This window comes from Dermochelys coriacea, chromosome 6 (genome assembly GCF_009764565.3).
Source record: "Dermochelys coriacea isolate rDerCor1 chromosome 6, rDerCor1.pri.v4, whole genome shotgun sequence".
Classification (NCBI taxonomy): Eukaryota; Metazoa; Chordata; order Testudines; family Dermochelyidae; genus Dermochelys; species Dermochelys coriacea.
This window is the reverse complement of record NC_050073.1, coordinates 61,474,470-61,494,568: the sequence shown is the minus strand read 5'-3', so window position 1 is coordinate 61,494,568 and position 20,099 is coordinate 61,474,470. Positions and strand designations below refer to the sequence as shown.

The 20,099-nt window shown below is 37.7% G+C and overlaps 1 protein-coding gene across 12 annotated transcripts in view; it reads right to left on the bottom strand.

Annotated features, from left to right (window-relative positions):
- The window catches only part of PCNX1 (pecanex 1), a 136,438-nt gene that overhangs the window by 36,575 nt on the left and 79,764 nt on the right, over window positions 1-20,099 (bottom strand). For all 12 annotated transcript variants that reach the window (XM_043517855.1, XM_043517852.1, XM_043517853.1 and 9 more), the window contains 12 exons: window positions 18,872-18,904; window positions 17,793-17,964; window positions 15,888-15,998; window positions 14,062-14,153; window positions 12,233-12,342; window positions 11,326-11,431; window positions 9,493-9,585; window positions 7,231-7,381; window positions 3,978-4,119; window positions 2,252-2,429; window positions 1,478-1,586; window positions 664-793 (listed from right to left, as the gene is read on the bottom strand). In XM_043517855.1, coding sequence (XP_043373790.1) covers window positions 664-793; window positions 1,478-1,586; window positions 2,252-2,429; window positions 3,978-4,119; window positions 7,231-7,381; window positions 9,493-9,585; window positions 11,326-11,431; window positions 12,233-12,342; window positions 14,062-14,153; window positions 15,888-15,998; window positions 17,793-17,964; window positions 18,872-18,904 — 1,427 coding nt within the window. The remainder of the gene's footprint in view (window positions 1-663; window positions 794-1,477; window positions 1,587-2,251; window positions 2,430-3,977; window positions 4,120-7,230; window positions 7,382-9,492; window positions 9,586-11,325; window positions 11,432-12,232; window positions 12,343-14,061; window positions 14,154-15,887; window positions 15,999-17,792; window positions 17,965-18,871; window positions 18,905-20,099) is intronic.

The following is a 20,099-nucleotide window of genomic DNA, read 5'->3' as shown; positions in this document are numbered from 1 at the left end:
ACATGTGAAATGATTTTCCCCTTAAATGCTAGTACTACAAGCTCATCCTGCCATCTGAATGTCAAGTTGGGTTTTTTCTGGCTCAGGCAACAGTAAAAGATTCTTACCTCAATGATACCTGCATAACCCCACTGTTTCAGTCTAAGGGAAGGTTTAATTGAAGGTACTATCTTACCTGAAGAATTTTTTTACTGGTGGTGGTGCATAAGCCAAGAACTGACATCGACTAAGATACGAGGATGAGTTTTTGGCTTTGGGAGTTAGGAAAAAAAGTTTTACCTGTAAAATGAGCAAACGTGAAGTGGAGTTACTAGTACAAATAAGGAACCCTCAAATGCCCTTTGCATACAGTCACTTTTCAGACTCAATTTTCCCTTAAAATTTCTGTCATTTTGGAGCTTAAATTATTCAGTTTATATGCTAGTGTAAATAAAAGCTATGACAGGACTGAAGTGTAAGCACTGTCAGTGTTGAAACGGCTGCTATGATGTTTCAGAAAAATAATATACTTGTATGAAAGAATTAAAAGCCACGAACAAGTTCTCTCTAAAAAAAAAAATCTTAGCACCTAGAAATAAAGCAAAACAAAAAGACCACATTCAGTCACAGCTTTCTCTATTAAACACAGCTGAGATGACTTCTTAATGGCTTAACTTCACCTACTTGTAATCTCTTTCCCAGAATTTGACAGGTCTGACATATGAAGTGATGAATATTGCACTTCCCAGAAAGGGGTTCAGTGGGGTGGAGAAGAAAGCTGACACAGCCGCTTGGACAAACAACATTGCAGAATCTGTGGGATGACAGGGTTAAGGAAGCCAAGACTACCGCGTGGTTCTTTTGCAACGTCACCAAGCTCTTATGTACACTTTAAATCATCAGATCTCAAAACACTTTACAAAAAGGAAAGTAAGTATCATTATCCCTGTCTTAGAGAGGGGAAAGTGAGGCACCGATGTTGGCACCACATAAGAACAAAGCAAGATCTCACAAATCCCTCATGTATTATTATATAAAGGAAAAAATTATTCAGCAATAAGGGGCACCGGTGTTCTGTTTTTTTTTTTTGCACAAACAGGAAAAAAAAAAAGACTAGAATTGCGCATGGCAACTCTTATTCTGGAACTTCTGTATTAAATGAGAATCAATACCCGACCCAGGACAGTCAACAAAGTGCAAGTCTCTATCTACGGATAAGAGGCTTGAAACTATGAACTACAGACTGGAGATAATTGTTGAAAAAAGGGAAATGTTGGTCAGCCCTACAATTTTTCCAATGGAATAACCTGGTCTAGGTCTTTTCTGTGATGAACTGTTCTAGCTTTACTAGTATATCCAGACAGCAAGTGCATAAAGTTGTCATTAACATTCATTAGGCAGGATAAGGTATTCTCTAGGTTTAATTAATTAAGAACAATACAGTAAGAGTCAAATTATAAATAGATGTAATTAACAAATTGGAATCTTCAAAGGATACGTGGCACAGCAAAGGGCTGGGCAAAAGCATGGAAAGCAGATCCCCAGGTGATCTGCCAAGGAGCAATATAAGTATACACAAATCTCAATTTATAAAAGAGTTCCCAAAGCTAGAAAAAAGGGGAGAAGATAAAATATATAAATCATTTTGTGACTTAACTAAAATCAGAGTGTTTTACATATGAACTTCTCAACGGAAAATGCATGCAATTTTGACTTGCAGTAAGATATACACTTACAATATAATTTTGTATTAATTTGTTAAAAAATACTCCTTAATATAGATATTGAACAATCACAACAGGAAAACAGATAAACATTAAACGAGTCTCAAACTATAGCAGAACATAATTTTGGGAAAAAAGTGAACAGTTTTAGTCATAAAAATAGAACCAAATATTGGGCTAAAACAGAGTTTCTCCCCGTCAAGCTCATTGGTTCACTATCAGTGCTTTGGAAAACTACTGGTCTTGTAAGCACTTGAACTGGTCTGCCGAAGTGCATCTAGCCATACTAAATCACATAATTCACATCTTCTCTGCTCCAAGGAAGTGCTGGGACTTTAAAAGAACGGATACCTTAACACATGCCAAGGCCAAAACATTAATACTGGGAAGCAGAGATTCCCAGCTATCCAATAGTATATGGTCATTTATTCATAGCATGGATGATTTGGGAGATTACGTAACCACCGTAGGATTTTCATTCCCTGGATTCTCAAATATGATGATCTGAAATACTCAGTTTCAGGGTGTGTAATTTTGTGTAAAGTTACCTTGCTGAAGAGTATGGACATGAAGAAGAGGTCAAGCAGCATAGTCTCAGAAAAACTTTTGTAATCAAATGTAAAGAAGAGCACTGTGAAAATAACAGTGACATACTGGCAGGTTGGGTTGCTGAAAGAGGAACGCAACAACTTCAAACCAGCTATGGTGATCATTAAAGTGCCAATCCTACAAAAGGAGCGCAGAAAGAAAAAAGTTACTCATCTGCAGCCTACTGCTTATCTGCTGTTAAGCAATTGCAATTTCTTCACGTTCAATGCTTAATAGACACGTTAAGGTTTTTTTAGGTTATGACTATAGTCTCTCCTTCGTCATTCTGAATTCAATCAACATTCTACAAAAACAACATTAGCACAATCTGTGGGATAGTCTTCCTAAGAGATCTAGCAAAAAACCCATGTGTGACAGATGTGGAGCTAAAATGTAATCATGTCATGAATACGGAGAGGCAATATTTTTATGAACACTGTGACAGAGTCAAGGAAGGGACGTTTATTGTGCATTGGTTATTAGAATTTGCTGTATGATATTGGACTAACCTATATAGGGGTGATGGAATATTATATACCTATAATGCTCAAATTCAAAGAGGTTTGTGTAGGAAGATGACACAATGGCTTCCCACACAACACTTGAAAGACAATGAGAAAAGCTGTTAGCTTCAAGGATCCAGTCTCCAGTGAGTTGCAAACCATTTTCTGCAAGAACTGGGAGTTACTAGATGAAAGAGCTACAAACATTTCAAGTTTCAGAGTAGCAGCCGTGTTAGTCTGTATTCGCAAAAAGAAAAGGAGTACTTGTGGCACCTTAGAGACTAACAAATTTATTAGAGCATAAGCTTTCGTGAGCTACAGCTCACTTCATCGGATGCATTTCAAGTGTTATTTGATTCCTACAAAACTAAGGAGGCAACTGGCTGACATGGAGAGATTCTGCAGAGGGAATTTAAAGAAGTTAAGTCTTCCCAGATCCCCAAAGCCTTAGGAAAAGACTAGATATGCATACAATAAGTTTTGTTGTTTTAAGATCTGTTTTCTCTAAAAGGCTGTTGTTCTAAATAAATATCATCTTGCTTTAAGGAGGTCATTTGGTCACTGTATTAACCTTTGATATTTCTCTCTGAGGGACCCGAGCCACAGTCAGACCTGCTGGAATAATCACAGTGCCAACAGAGTACAGTAAAGGCCAGTCTGACAGCAGAACTCTTCTGTGGTTCCAAACAGCAGCACATGACAACTAAAGGAGAGGTGACAGGTGCATTTAGCCTAGTAATTGTATCATGGCTTGAGTTTAAGATTTAAATGGACAAAATACCAGAAGGATTACTTCTGCATTGGCATGGATAGGCTGGATGGTAATAGAACTATTCTATCTCCGATGTCTGCAATTTGATACATTACCAGAAAATTCTGTAGCTTGAAATCTACATAGCATTTGATATGATCTGAGAGATATGATCTTTTTAACAAATCAGAAGACTCAATTTTATGATTTCTGCATTTAAAAAGTTTACATATTCATTCAGTATAAGCCATACGGTGATCCAGACATATACTCTTGCCAGGTACTGACACTAGAAACTAGTTATTACTACTTTGCTTTAATTGCGACTCGTATTAACTATACTTCCACTGCAGCTGTCAATTATGATACCCTTTGCCATTTTCTTCCACCATATTGGGTACACTCAAGTTACTGACAATCTTTTCTACTTACTCTGTGTCCAGTTTCTTTGGACTAGCAATGTTCTTGGCACTGCTGCTGAGCTCATTGAGGACTATCAGTGGGTAGATAATGTTCTTCTCCACAAAGAGGAGCCACACATGAAGTTTCTCAAACCACATTACATGGGCAGCATCTAACAGGATAGCAAAAGAGGAGATCACAGATTATATTAGTGGCCTAAATAGCTCAGGAGATTTGTAATAGGATGCAGTTCCTTTCGGCTCCAGATCAGTAGTTCTAAACCAGCCTAGGTCATCTGACACCAAAAGTTCTGGCCCTCTGGCAACTGTCAGGTGGCATACACAAAGATTTGGTAATCTTTAGTAGTGAAGCAATATGTGAATAACTGCTCTCTCCCTGCCAGTTTCAGCAGAGAAGCCAAAGACTAATAAGGATTCTCAGACTGAACTACCTTCTCATCCATAAAAACAATCCTTCCAAGTCATGGCTGAATGTCATCAGAGAGAAGCTTGCACTACCATATCTGTATAAAGTTCCCTCATAGTTTTGGATTTTGGTAAATGTTACAGTTTCTGCATATCAGCAAACATGATTTACTTTTCTGAAGGGATGGAAGCTGTTACCATAGCTACTGATCAAATTACATTTCATTTTGATTTTAAAATGTTTTTCCACCCATATTTGAATTAAAATGCTTCAGACATATGTCCCTACAGTCTAGAAGAATTTAATTATCCTGCAATTATAAACCGACAACTAATAGCCTCTTTTGATCTTTGTATTAACTGCAAAAAAAAAATACATTGTTATTGTTGAGAAGCAACACACACACACACACAGAGCTAAGGGAAAAAAAATCAAGGTTATAGGACAGCACACACAGAGGCCTGGAATCAGCTCTGGATTATGTCAGTTTTCAATTATGCCCCTCCCTCAGTGATAACAAATCCGCTGGGAAGAGGCTGCAGGGGTACAAGGTGGCCACAACCTCCCCATCCCCAGAGAAGTCCACAGGGGTTCACAACAGTCAGAAAAGTAGGAGGCACTAGCCAGGAAATGAGTGAGGATAGCTGAGACATACTAATTCAAACACATTTCCACTGCAGCCTTTGGTAGCAAGGCATCTTTGGAGCCTCCAACAGATATTAAAGTTGCTCCTCTCCCATAGCAGAACCCTCAGGGATGGCAGACTACTGCCTGCCCTACCTCAGGTGAATTCTCTCTGCTGTGCAAGGGGCCAAGCCAGGGTACATTACGATCTGTAAAATTTCATATTGATGTGTATGACTTTAATTTTGCATATACATGTAGAAAACAATATGAACATTAGTATGTGAGACAACATTACAAACATGTGAGCACTGCAGCCTAATTACAATTTCTGCAGGCAACAAGAGAGTTTCTCAATTTGTGTGCATGTTAATTCTCAGCCATAAAATTGTATTTAGGTAGGTTTTTTTCATCAAAAAAATCTGATATCAAATCAAAAGACTGACTGTATTTATTTGAACATGTAATCACTGAAATAATGGAATTTAAAACTGCAGCTATGGGTACTGGTGCTGAGACAGCAATTTACCTGGCTAAAGTGCAGGTTAATTAGAAGACCACAAATGCATTCTGGTGTGAGATGAAGTTTTAGATACAAATCTGACAGCCCTTCTAGAACTATGTAAAGAAACAAGATGCTTGTTTGCTATAAATTTATTTCATCTTCTTTACTACTCAGCTATCTACTAATTCCTATTTACAGGGCTACTAGAATGTTATTGACCTGGCAGTTCTTATTTGCCATTAAATGACTCAAACAGGAAATAGCACAATTTGCTGCTTCTTGCATGCAATGCTAGATTTGGCTCAGGTTAACACTGAGATATGTGAACTAATAAACTTCAATAAAAACTGTTTTTTATCTCTAAACCAGGCTGCCTGTGAACTCAAGATCTGAATGCAGAATTGGACAGTTCTCCGATGTATATTCACTAGCCCAATTCAGCAATTGGAGCAGGAACTAGGAGTCAGGAAACTTCTATATAGATTTTTTCCACTGGCTTGCCATGTAATCTTGTTTAAAATATTTAGGCACTGATCAACATGGACAAATGCTTATGTAAATACACTCCACAGCATGTGCAGTAAGGCTCCACTAAAGCCAACGGGGCTGCATACAAGCTGTAGGGGGTCCAATCACACAGACTGGCTTGCAAGAATGGGGCCTTAGTTTTTGTCTGTTTTCCCACTTATAAATGCGGGTAATAATTTTCACTTTTATAAAGGCTTTTGAGATCCTCACATGAAGGATACTACTGTATGTAAATATAAACTCTTAACACTTTTTGCAAGGTTTTTTTTTTTGGTTAACTAAGGTATAATTTAACAAATGCATCCGATGAAGTGAGCTGTAGCTCACGAAAGCTTATGCTCTAGTAAATTTGTTAGTCTCTAAGGTGCCACAAGTACTGCTTTTCTTTTTGCGAATACAGACTAACACGGCTGCTACTCTGAAACCTAAGGTATAATTTGTTACCTTTTAAAAATGGAAGTTCCTCAGAAAACAAAGTTTCATAAAAAGTTTCATTAATGAAAGAAATAAAATGGAGGTGCATTTTTAGATGTATAGTGCAGATAAATGTATGTTTAAGCATGTGTGTGTGTATATGTATATGTATATGTATATATATATATATATGTATATATATATATATATATATATATGTATATGCGCAGTTTCACACTTAGTACCCTTTTAAACAAATATAATGCACTGTACTATAGTCTATTTTCAGATGTTTGGCTGTTATTTCCCAATTAAATTTCTAGAAACATGCCAAAAGCATTAGTCTTTAATACGGACCAATATAGCAAGCTGAAAGTATACAAGTGGGTCTGAAATCTAAAATAAAAACAATTTAAACCCTCCAAAATGTTGAAAAAAAAAGACACTGAAAAAATATATGTTGTTTGCCAAAATGTTGCAAGAGAAGTTTCAGCACAGAGAGTAAAATTTGACACTTGTAAGATCCCAATAACAAGGATTAAATGCAACTGCATTCATCATAACAGCAGCATTGCTAATGTGACGCCATCATTACTACTTACTAAAGATACATAAAATGCCACAGGATCAAACAAGGCATGCTGAGCTAGGAAAGAATTAACACTGTCAATCAGAGACCCTGAAACATTTAAGCAATGACAAGTTATAAAGCAAAAAGTTAAAGTGATGGTTAATATAAACTGCTCAACCATTAGAGCAAATTCAAAAAAAATTACTGATACTTACTTCGGACTTCAAATTGATAATACTCCTTGGTTTTCAGCAATGAGTGAGAGAAACAGTGCCAAGGAAGCTGCTTTCGGAGTTGAGGCAGCACATAATGGGTTAAAAATCCTACTGAGCCCACCAACGCATACAAAATGTAGCTAAGGACAGGCTAAAGAAAAAGCAGAGTTGAACAAAAGATAGGTTCTCAGTCTTATAAACAAGAAGCAAATCAGTTAACTTGATGTTTTCTATAACCATTATAAATCAGCCCGTAAAAGCACGTCTGGACTGCAATTCCCCTTTTAACATGAGAAAGTATGTTAACTGTATGAATGTAAAATAACGAGGGTTGCCTCAGAGGATAACACTTCTAAGAGAGACAGATTATTCTACTTTTGATCTTCCCTGAAGACTGGGTTGCTACCTTTTCTTCTACAGTACTTCTGATCTTCTTTCATAGACACTTGGTTCTGATTCTTCTGCATTTCATCTCTAAAATGGCAAAACTATTATCCTTGAAGGAGAATTTCTGCTAGATAAAAAGAAGGTCCAAGTGCAGAAGAGACCGATCCTCATTCTGGATTATATTTTTAAGATTTCTCTTGAAGAAGAGCTGAATAGCACCCTCTTACTGAAGTATACCCTTTACATACTGTAATATATCACCACCTCCAGGTATGTGAGCGCACTGCTGTTTAAGAATTTTACAGTAACACAGTATCTGTACAGACATGAAAACAACGAGAAGTCCAGTGGCACCTTAAAGACTAAAACATTTATTTGGGCATAAACTTTCGTAAGCCCACGAAAGCTTATGCCCAAATAAATCCTTTAGTCTTTAAGGTGCCACCGGACTCCTCCTTGTTTTTGTGGATACAGACTAACACGGCTACCCCTCTGATATTTAGAGACATGGGTATGCATTTTACATTACAGCAGTGCCTACTGGGAGAGCTAAATTGGGATTATGAATCATATTTTCATGGGTAGCAAGACGGCTGTGAATTCACAAAGTTAAAACTTTTCATAGGGGTCTGTCTAGAAGCTCATTTTTAAATTTCTGATGTCTTTGGTCATTTAAAATAAACCCGAGTCTAATAAACTATTTAGTTAACTAAACAGCAGATAATCAACTTTCTTAGGTGGGGATGGAAGCCACATTCATCAGGCATGGGTGGAGTTTGGGCTTTCCCTGGAAGAGACATCTGTTTTTAGCAAAAACTAGTGTGGATGTGGTCATCTGTACTCAGCTAGAAGGACCCTCCATCTGAAAACGTTTAGATTTAAAAATAAACTGACAAATGCTTAAGAAGAGCCGCTCCATTTTTGTAATTATAGAGAGCAATAGAGTATTGGAATCCTTCCAGAATTTATGCCATTTCTTTTCTTCGTATTACTTGGAACAGTGATGCTGGACAAACAAATTAGACATTCTAGTTCTTCCAGGTAGCCAAAATCCAGCATATGTCATCTGTGCAGCAACTTGGCCCGTCATATTTGCCCTAACAATTTGATCTTTTGCTCAGAGTGAAAGTTATATTTGCTTTCAATACTGTAATCAAACTAGACAGTTTCAGAAGGTTTCTCCAGCTACTTAGGCCGCCACTCTGGTGTGTAAATAGCAAATTCCGCCACTGGATCTGCTTAGACAGACTCCTTCACCCACACATATCCTGTTGCACAATGTGGCCTTAAGTCACATGTCAAGCTGAAAATATTTAAGGGTATTCTGAAGCATATGCTAATGATAGCTAGGCTGATAGGTGGAAGCTTAGAATGCAACTGTAAGGAAAGGTCTCCTGCCCCCCGATATCCTGCGAGGAACCATCCCTCTACCCCCCCACTTCCATCCCATGGGAGATGGACACTGTCTAGGAGCCACAACAGGTGAAACCCTTTTGAACCTTTTTATCAATTTACTTTCTCCCTTCTCTAGAATGAGCTTGTAGGTATTTCTGTGGGTGGGTAGAGTGAAAGAAGGGCACTTTATCAAAAAGAGTGGAGCACTTAGAGAAGTAGAAGTGGGGAGGAGAGAAAGAAAAGGGAGAGGAATATTGGGGAAACAAAAAAATTGAGATTTAAAAGGTCTTCATGGCAGGTATTAGTCACACTGTATGTCTGAATAGCACCTAGTGTAAGTCATGCCCCAAGCCCAAATGGGGCCACTGTGTACAACCATAAAAAGAGTATTAAATAGTAGCATTAACAAAAAGACATCTACAAGAAAAGAGAAAGTACAGGTATTTTTATAAAATTGTGAGGCATAATGCAATAACTAACCTGCAAAACTGTGAATACTGTACTGACATGAATTGCAAAATAGAGTACACCAATGACGAGGCACACTATCAGGTCAGATTGTAACCGTTCATTCTATGGAATAAAAAGAAAACAGTTTAGAGGACATAAATTTTGGTACTCTTCTTCCAGTCCTAGGGTCACCTCCACTTACCTCTTTGGTTACTTAAAGGAATATGGGGCGCTACTGTCAAAAGATTTCAGCACTGATCTAAATCTGCTTCCACTGAAGTCAACTGAACTTTCCTCTCTAACTTTGACAGCAGCAGCAGTTAAATAAGTGCTTTCAAAAATCCCACCATTTTTATTTCCCAACTCCCAAGAAAGAACTGCAACAAGCACCAGTGCATGGAAGATAACCCTTACTTACCTGGTCTTGATCAAGAGCATGTGTCCAAATGATTTAATTTAAAATATCTAATCACTTCCATACATGAGAAGTTAATGGACAAAACACTTTCATTCTGGATATTCTTTCCTTCCAAATTTGAGCCTATTGCCTCAATGTAGGTAAGTGAATTAACAGCTTTTAAGGCCAGAAACATCTAGTCTGTCCTCCTGCATAACACAGGCCAAAGATTTTCACCCAGTAATTCCTGCATCTAGCCGATAACTTCTTGCTGTGCTAGAGCATCTCTTAGAAAGACATGTGATCATGTTTTAAAGACTTCAAATGAAAGAATCCATCACATTCTTAGGTAAATTTTTCCAATGGTTAATTACTCTTGCTATTAAAAAAAAAATAATGCCCGCACATAAATTTTTTTTTTCCTGAATTTATTTAAACTTCAGTTTGCAACCATTGGATCTTGTTATGTATTTGTCTGCTAGATTAAAGAGCCCCATAGTATCTAGCAGTAAATCTTTTCCCCATACAGGTACTTTTAGAACACGATTAATCTTCTCTTAGATAAATTAAATAGACTAAGCTTCTTAAGTTTCTCACTTACTGCTTGTTTATGTGAAACAGGATAACAACTGGATACTGTTATTTTCACAAGCATTTACAGTGGATTTACTCTAGGTATCCAAAGAATGTGATGATAAAATTAAGTCAATAAAGCAAGTGTCCAGTGTTACTAGAAGCAACTCATTATTCATTAAAAAAACCCACCAGCTTTCCTTAGTTTTTAGTTTCTGTGTGGGCTGGATTGCCCAAAGCTCTTGTTTATCCAAAAATACTGAGCTAACATCTTTTGGCCACTATCACTCTTTTTCATTTGAGCCTTCATACACAAACCAGGTATTACTAGATTTATTTAGGTACATATTAAATTGTGAACATGAGTTACAGAACACCATCAGTTATCCTTCACTGTATCATTTTGGGAGTTCTGGCCTTCCTAATTGTATCTCTTTTTTGATAGCTTATATTGTCAAGGCAAAGGGAATACTTTTTCTCATGGCTGTGCATTTTTAATTGGGTGTATAGATAAAGATGCAGGGTTGTTTCAATACTGATAGTCAATGAGGCAACAAACTCAGCATTTTATATTCAAAGTGGAAATGCATTCTAAAGGTAGATTGCAAGTGGTCTTCTGAATGTAAAATTTTGACTCAAATACCCATTAGCATTAACTTAATCCTTAAGGAGTTATTTTTCACTGTGTTAAAACATGTACCTAAAATTCTTGAAGTCAAATTAAAGTCAATGGGACTTGAATGGCTCACTCCCTGGAAGTCCAAGCCCTGGACTGCAGAGTATATAGTGCTAACAAATTCCAACTAACTCACCGCCAAACTAGTACATACTCTATTGGCCAGGATTCAGTATATATATCTGGGTTGAGTTTTACAAAAAGCAAGCCTACTTACCACTGAATTTCTAAGTTTTTCAGGTAAAGGATCTTTGACTTCAGACAGAGGATCCTCTGGGTTTTTGTCTTCAGAATTAGGAAAAAATTTTGATTGTACTAAAGAGCTAAAAAGATGCAAAGCAAGAATTCACTGTGATAAATACATTGCTTTGGGTGGGTTTAGAAGAGGTAACAAAATCAGAGGCATATTACAAATTAATAGAACATAAGCAGTCCCAATCTGCTATCTTTTGTGGCTCAATTTACTTAAAAAAGTTTAGAAATCCCAATAGGTATATAAAGGTAAGCCTATCTATCTGTTTGCCTCATCTCTCTTTTACTGAAAGAAAAAGCTCAATAAAATCTGTTCAGATTTTCCACCCCCCAAGTAGTCTCTGTTGGTCCAAATACAAAATAGGCAACCAAGGACTCTAGTACTAACTAAAGCTCTAACAAACCAACCCACACTCCTTTAATTTGTAGGGCCATACTGACCAAGCATCCAAACTCTTAGTAGATGCTACTAGTAATAAAGCTTGATATAGCCACATTTGGAAGCTTTCCAAAGTATTTTTACGGCCTCTTTACCAATAGCATCCAAGTGGCTCACCACTTTTCCTGTATTTATTCTTGCAATACCTCTATAAGGTAGGTAAATACAATTATCCCTATTGCATACATAGGGAACTCAAACAGAGATTAATTGATTTGCCCAATGTCACAAAGGAAGTTGTGGCAGCATAGGGAACTGTACCTGGGTTTTGAGAGTTCCCAGCCAGCATCCTAACTACCAGACCATCACTCGTCCCTCCCTTTTGTTTTCCACAGGGTTGGACCAACATCAGTTTCAGTGGTACTACTGGGTTTCTACTAATGGATCTCCTTTGAGAGTTGCCTTGAGGACAGATGTACAGTCAGTCACTTACAAAAGTACAGAAGGGTCACTACTTTGTCTGCTGAGATGATAGGACATCGCTACTAACAAGCCACAGAATATTGAGAAGAGGACTGGAATATGCTGGCCATCCCAAGAATCCTGGGGACAGAAGAATTAAATTTTAATAGAAAGACAAGAATATATAAAATCAATATCACAAATCAGAAAACTTAAAAAAAAGTAATAAGAAAAAGGAAAGATGAAAAAAGTCATGCGCTTTTAAAAATAAAGGTATTTTGTTAAAATGTTAACCTATACTTTTTGTAAGTTAAAGCCTTTAATCAGTTTGAACTTTCTCCTGTTCCGGTCAATGGAAAACTCCTATTAACTTAATGATCATGTCCTAAGAGTGCTACAGTCTGATCAAGCATAAAGTTAGAATGCCAATGTTAATACCCTTGATTTGTATAATTAGTGCTTATTTAATAAATCTCTACATATTTGCTTCTAGTTTGCCTATAACCATGTTATGCAAGTGGTGAATACCATACGAACACTATAATAAATTGTTTTCAACTTTCCCTTGTGGTATTTGTTGACACACCGGGACTGGATCTTCTTGGAGTCGGGTTGCTTGGGAATGCAGCCCAAAGCTGGTGGTAAACTCCATCTCAGGCTATAATAAATTGGTGTGCCTGTTTACTATGCTGCATCACTTGGATTCAAAAGTAATTCACAAGGAATCCTCATTTTGGTTTTAGAAGACTGCAATAGTTTTATTATTTGCTGTTTATTTTACAAGTACCACACAGTCGTATGTAATTTACCCATGTAATTAAATGTTCAACAGTTTTAATGTACTGTACATACCACTTACCACACACCCCAGGATCATAATCCCTTAAAAAAAATTTAAATTGCAGTTCCATTCTGAAAATTGACTATGTAAAAAAGTGTCACCTTCTTATTCAATAGAACTAATCCTTTTGTAATGTTTGCTGACTTCAGATGAAAAAATATTTACTCTTACTCCTACTATGCTGGATCTGCAGGGATCAGATTGATTTAACAAAGTTTTGTTCTATCTTATATATCAACTGATTTGTTTACTACGATCTAATCAGTTACACCCCTGCAAAGATACTGAAAACTATTGCAGATCTATAGGTTCACCGAAGGCACAAATTGGCTAGTAAATCTTTCCATCATCACAAGTAATAAAAGAAGCAAGGTTGACTCTCAAAGCCCAGGTTGATCCTGCAGGATCGAGTTAGAAAAAGTAATTTTACTTGTAAACCAAGCACATTTGACCTAGAAATCATGACACACACTACACACAAACATGGAAGTCAGTGTCATATTTTTTGCTGCTTTTCAGAGTAAAGCTGTACTTTGAGCAAGTATACATTTTTCTTTGTTCCCTTGTGCTTGTCAGCTGCCTCTCAACCCCTCTCCCATAAACAGATATTCACCACTTCAGCAGAGCAAACTGTTCCCAGCTTTCTTTTCAAAATTAGCATTAATGTAAAAATGTTTTATTTCTAATTTGCATTATTGGGAGTGATTTTCAAATTCAACCTTTTGGATGAATCAGGAAAAACATGAATGCATGAAGACAATGCAAGAAGTTGACCAGTTGCTACGTGCCCCTCACAAGAACCAGTGCAGAAAATAAATTTAAGGGAGATGTGGAGAGCTTCACTGAACACAAGTGCGTATTAGATAGTTACATGATCTTATGAAATTAAACATATGGCAAAGTAAGTAAAACGTTACCAAATCAGAATGGTAACACTTTACACACACTTTTCACAAATGTAAATAAGTGGAGAATCAAATCCTAAATATTTATTTATATACTATCAATGTACTGCTTACCTTCAGGGCGCCATAACACAATCCATACAATAATGCTACTGCCACAATACTACAGATGAAACTGTAAAGAGCTGCAAGCAGGCTTGTAGTGGCTGGAAGTAAAAGTGGGGTGGGGAAAAGGATCAGCTGCACAAACTTGAAAACGTAAGACTTTTTAAAGTGGACTGAACTACAAAAATTGCAACAATTTGTTGCTTCAATACCTGCTCAAATGTTAGAAAAATTCTACCAATTCCTACTTCGCAAATACAATCTCTCTCTCCCCCACAAGTTATTTTTCTAACTGAGCATGATTTACATGTTTTGTTTACCATTTATTCAACAGCACTGCCTTGGGAATAGTCAACTATTGCTGCAGCAAAAGCATTAGGAGATGAAAGCTGGCACTATGTTGGACCTATCTGATCAATCTTCTTAATTCTCAGCAATAAACCAGAGAATATTTTCCCTTTTATAAACAAAATATAAATTTATAAGCTGAAGGCAATTTGACACTTGATACTCTTATGGAAGGTTAAATTCGGAGCCCCGCATAGTTGATAGCACTACTAACTTATATAATCTGTTCTCATTTTGGTTTTTGTTGATGAATATTTCTTGCAAAAAATGTTTTTGAAACATCACTGAAAAGTTAAAGTGAGCAGCTAGTAATGAACACGTCTTGGGATAAGGAGATTAGGTAACACAATAGGTGAGCTTGGTAATGAAGCGATGAGAGATGTTTTCAAATCTTAGTGAAAGTGCAAATCAACACTGCATCAGGAGCACTGCATGACTGAAAGTGACTGCTCAGAAATCTGAGAACAGAAGGATGCTGCAGGAAAGGTATTAATTTAAATGTATACCTAATATTTAAACTGTGCCCATGAACCCTCACAGATACAGGTACACTGAAGATGTTTGCATCCTCACCACAACTAAAATTAGTTAAAGAAACGTATTGGGCTCAGTGCTGCTCTTTTGTATTCCCTGGCCCTAAGGAGTGCATCTTATCTGAGATGAAAAGAAAAGAGCTCTTAGTAGTGCTCAACAATCACATCGCAAGCTAATTAAGCCACTATGTTGATGGATTTAAAACCAAGTTCGGCCCTGGTCAGATTGGAGAGAGGCTGTGGATAAGAGTAGGGAAACTTTAGGATGAATAAGTGAGGGAGAAGCAGTAAGCAATCCTTAAGTAATGTAGAGAACAACAAGGAGATGGGGAGGGAATAAGGAGTTCTCAATAAAAGTACACTTTCACCTGCCTTGAAGTGGGAATTGCAAGCGCTTTGATAAACGGGTTATAAAGATGTCACAGTTCTACATATCTTGGGCATTCATAATCTGCCTTTTTACCATCGTATCTAGATACCAAATACAAATTATTGAAGGAATATTTTTCTGTGAATGGATCATTTTTCTGCCCCTCACCCAAGTACAAGTCTCTTATTGGATTTACATTTGATAGGTTTTTAAAGGGAAGTGAAGAGTTTTCTCCTTTTCTGCACTGCCCCAGAATTGAATTTTCTACCAATAAGTTATTTTGCAACTTTTTGAAACAATAAACTCTGACAATAAGCTCTCTTACTGTAAAAGCACACTTGAGGGACTATTTTACTTATACTTACACTGTGAAAGGAATTGCTCTTTGTTACAGAACTGTGCTACGTGAATGAGTATGGGTTCTTTTCACTGACTTCAATGGGTTCTGTATTTTAAGCCCAGACCTAGAAATCATGTTACTAAATAGACTTTTAAATTACATTATTAATTTGATTTAAAAATGATAGCAGCTGCCTGGTCTACTTAATACTTCCCTCTATCTTTGACATAAAAGCTGCACTCACCATTGCCACCAAAGACATGAATATCCAGCTGTTCACAGAGGTACATCACAAATGTATTCACCTGAGGCAGAAGACCAATGAAGAATACTATAGGGAAACACAGCGTAAATACTACGGAAAAGAAAGGTGAAAAAAGTGAGTATGGAAAATCTGATATATTGCAATACTCTTCATAGTTTCTTTAAGCTATGTGATATAGTCAAACAAGATACAATCCATCATTGCTATGGCTATACTATAGGGACCTTCTAACAGTTTCCAATTGTATTAGACTTCACTTTAACGTCCACCTCCAACTTAGATTAGTCAAGACTTTCCAAAATTCAGAGGGATAAGTACATTTTCGCTGACTCCCAATTTAACCACCAGTGAAATCTGTGTGAGCCAGTCTAACATGACTGGACTTTTATATCACAAACTTTTCATTTTCACATAGTAAAGATCAGGGAAGAGGGTCTTCAGGTATAAAGTCTTGTAAATTTGTCACTCACAAGAATGAAGGCTCTCATGCCTCTCATCAGATCATGAACTCCAGGGGGAAAATTCTGGCCCCATTTAACTCAACGGGGACAAAATTTCACCCTTGCTTTTATTGTGCTACTATAGGTTTGTTTAACAGTCAGAAGAACGTCACTGCAACTGATAAGTAAGTTTACAAATGAAGGAGAGGACGTTTGATTCCATTCGATTGGACATTACACAGAGGCTATATATGCTTTTCCACCACAATAGAGACATCTTAAGCTCCTTCTCTCTCATCTTAGTTCAGACTACCTGTATCGAACTGTTGTAGCACTGTTCTCTGACAAACATTTGGAGTGGATTTAGACTGTCTATGAACCAGGTCCACATGTCCCACTTGGTGGCCAAATAACAACAGATGACCTAGTTGAGCTCTCATTAGTCTAATGCCAGCACATGGCAATGAAGCCAATCAACTCTGAGGTTTGTCTTGCCCAGCGTCTGTGTTCTTTGGCAGACAGGTCTTACTTCTCCAGGAGTGAACGAATTCTGGTTCAGATCTGTGCTCTTTGCTTCTCCTTAGTGGCTTAAGTTTGCCACCAATGTACAGTTCTTTGTGGAATGCAAAGCATTTTGTGAAACAGTGCCCTCAGTGCTATTAGCTGCTTTGAAAGCACTTTATCTGAAATAAAATTAGTGTTAATTGTTCAGAAAAAAAGAAGAATTTAGGGGCGATGCACTGATCACTGGGTTTTATGAGCACAATTATCAACAAGTACAAATTGCATGGATCGAGACAAGCTTACCTGAGCAGAATATTGGAAGGAAAGGATTAAGAACAGGAGAGAGAGAGAGAGAGAGAGAGAGAGAGAGTTAGTTAAAGTACATTGAAAGCTATCTCAAAGATGGACAGAGCCTGAAGAAGATACCATTGCCAATCATGTTGACCAAAACTGTGTCTTTGTTTACTTGTACTCCCCAGTCTGTCCATAGCCATCTGCTGACTCTTGTCGTATAGAGTGTAAGCTCCTCAGGGCAGGGACCATATTTTGTTCCGCATTTGTACAGTGTCTAGCACAATAGGGTCACAATAGGTTACATGACTAGGGCTCCTACACCCTACAGTAATACAAATACAAATTATAAACACACCACCACCAACTGTGATACTTATTTTAAATTCCTAGCTGTTTGAGAGAGGAAAATTTTCACACTCTAAAGCTCTGTTATGGACACCAGAAACCCTAAAGCTGCTCTCTCAACGAAGGGAGAGTGAACTGGGGTCAGAATGTAGTGCTACAACAGTCTGACACAGAGATCTGGACCTGAGATTTAGATAATTAAAGCCTAAAATGCCTCCATTGTAGTGGAATAGCCAACTGTAACCCACGGTTAATATAATATCCTGGTTATTGGATGTTCACGTACAAGAAAGTAACTCACCTATAACTAAGTCCCTGGCGGACAGCAGCAGCAACGGGTTGGTGAAAACCATTCCATACAACCTGAACCTTGTTGTAGATGTATTTCTGCTGCCATAATCCAACAACCATATAAGAGCGCAACACAAACAGAAATAAACAGGCCGACTATAGGCTATGATACGATTATGACCCTGAAAATTATAGAAGATTTGTTTCATTACTGAACAGAAATATGCTCTTCACATTTATAATAAATTCACATAACCACAAATTTTAATTTTTGTCCATCCTTTTCTCCAAAAGCCCTCTCCCATAGTTTGTCAACATCTCTCAAAGAATATTTTATGACAGTACATCAGGGAGTTTTTATAATCTGTCTTATATTGGTGTAAAGACAAGGACACTTATGGCTCTAATGTTCAATGCCTTTCTAGATGAACAGATTTACCTTTATTCTCCATCAGGTTTTTAAACTACGTTCCTTACTGAGATATTAAAAACAAACAACAGACTATGCTTCAAGTGTTCTTGTAAACAAAACTGAAAAAAAAGTGTGTTTTTCTTAGATGTAAACCTCAAACTAAGATACAGTTTGTATTTATTGGTCAGATTTTGCTACTGCTAAGTAGCACTGTTAGATATGTAATAAAAAATACAATACTATACATAGCTTCCTTAAGAGGACTGATACAGTTTCTCACCTCTGGCTTAGGTCACAAGTAAAATAAACTTCTGTCACACCAATCTAATACATGCATAATAAAATTTCCCGCTCTGAGTCTTCCACAGTAACAATCTGAACTCTTTCCATTTTCAAAAGTGCTTTATAATTAGTCCTCATAATGCACCTGAGAGTTAAATAGTCACAATTTTAGAGATTGAAAAACTACAGCAAAGAGGTTGTGACTTGCCCAACCCACAGAAAGCCATAATTGGAATTAAATACTCAAATTCCCAGTCCTGTACAACAATAGAAGTCTCATCCCAAATATGGCACTTCTCCCCAAATGTACAGGACTTAGGCAAAGAGAGAGAATCCTCAAATGGTGGAAGTGCTGCACCCATTAGGGCACTGAAATGGCATACACATTGACTTACATGTCGAGGGGAAGAAGAATCTGGTTGAACACTCTGAAAGTAAAATGGAAAGAGAGGAACATTATTTTGGGGCCTGCTATCTTTAGAGCAGTATTCTAGGTGGTAATCCTGAATCAAGGTAAGATTCCACGATCATTATATAGATAAGATTCCGGGAGTGTCACTCCATCTGTGTATCATTGTGAAACCTAGAATGTCTGTTGAACCAAAGTAAAGCAATGGAAACAGCATGGTTGAGAGCTCTTTTGGTTCAGAATATCACCAGTTGCAATCAATCATTCTGGGTTTCACGGTCTGTTACTATCCAGTTTTTAAGTTCTCGGCCAATTTGACTTTATGAATAACCTCTGAGAGAAAGCAAGGCACATGTCTATGCCATGCCAAGAGTCCTCAACCATTGTGATAAAGGAAACAACCAACCATCACTCTGACTCTACAGCAAATCTGCATGCAACAATTTCATTGGTTGTATGAGGGAGACTATATAGATCATAGAATATCAGGGTTGGAAGGGACTTCAGGAGGTCATCTAGTCCAACCACCTGCTCAAAACAGGACCAATCCCCAACTAAATCATCCCAGCCAGGGCTCTGTCAAGCCTGACCTTGAAAACCTCTAAGGAACGAGATTCCACCACCTCCCTAGGTAACCCATTCTAGCCCTTCACCACCCTCCTAGTGAAATTTTTCCCCCCCAACATCCAACCTAAACCTCCCCCACTGCAATTTGAGACCATTACTCCTTTTTCTGTCATCTAGTACCACTGAGAACAGTCAGATCCATCCTCTTTGTAATCCCCCTTCAGGTAGTTGAAAGCAGCCATCAAATCCCCCCTCATTATTCTCTTCTGCAGATGAAACAATCCTAGTTCCCTCATAAGTCACGTGCTCCAGCCCCCGATCATTTTTGTTACCCTCCACTGGACTCATTCCAATTTTTCCACATCCTTCTTGTAGCGTGGGGCCCAAAACTGGACACAATATTCCAGATGAGGCCTCACCAAGGTCAAATAGAGAGGAACGATCTTGTCCCTCAATCTGCTGGCAATGCCCCTACTTTACAGCCCAAAACGCCGTTCGCCTTTTTGGCAACAAGGGCACACTGTTGACTCATATCCAGCTTCTCATCCACTGTAATCCCTAGGTCCTTTTCTGCAGAACTGCAGCCTAGCCATTCAGTGCCTCGTCTGTAGCAGTGCATGGGATTCTTCTGTCCTAAGTGTTGTCCT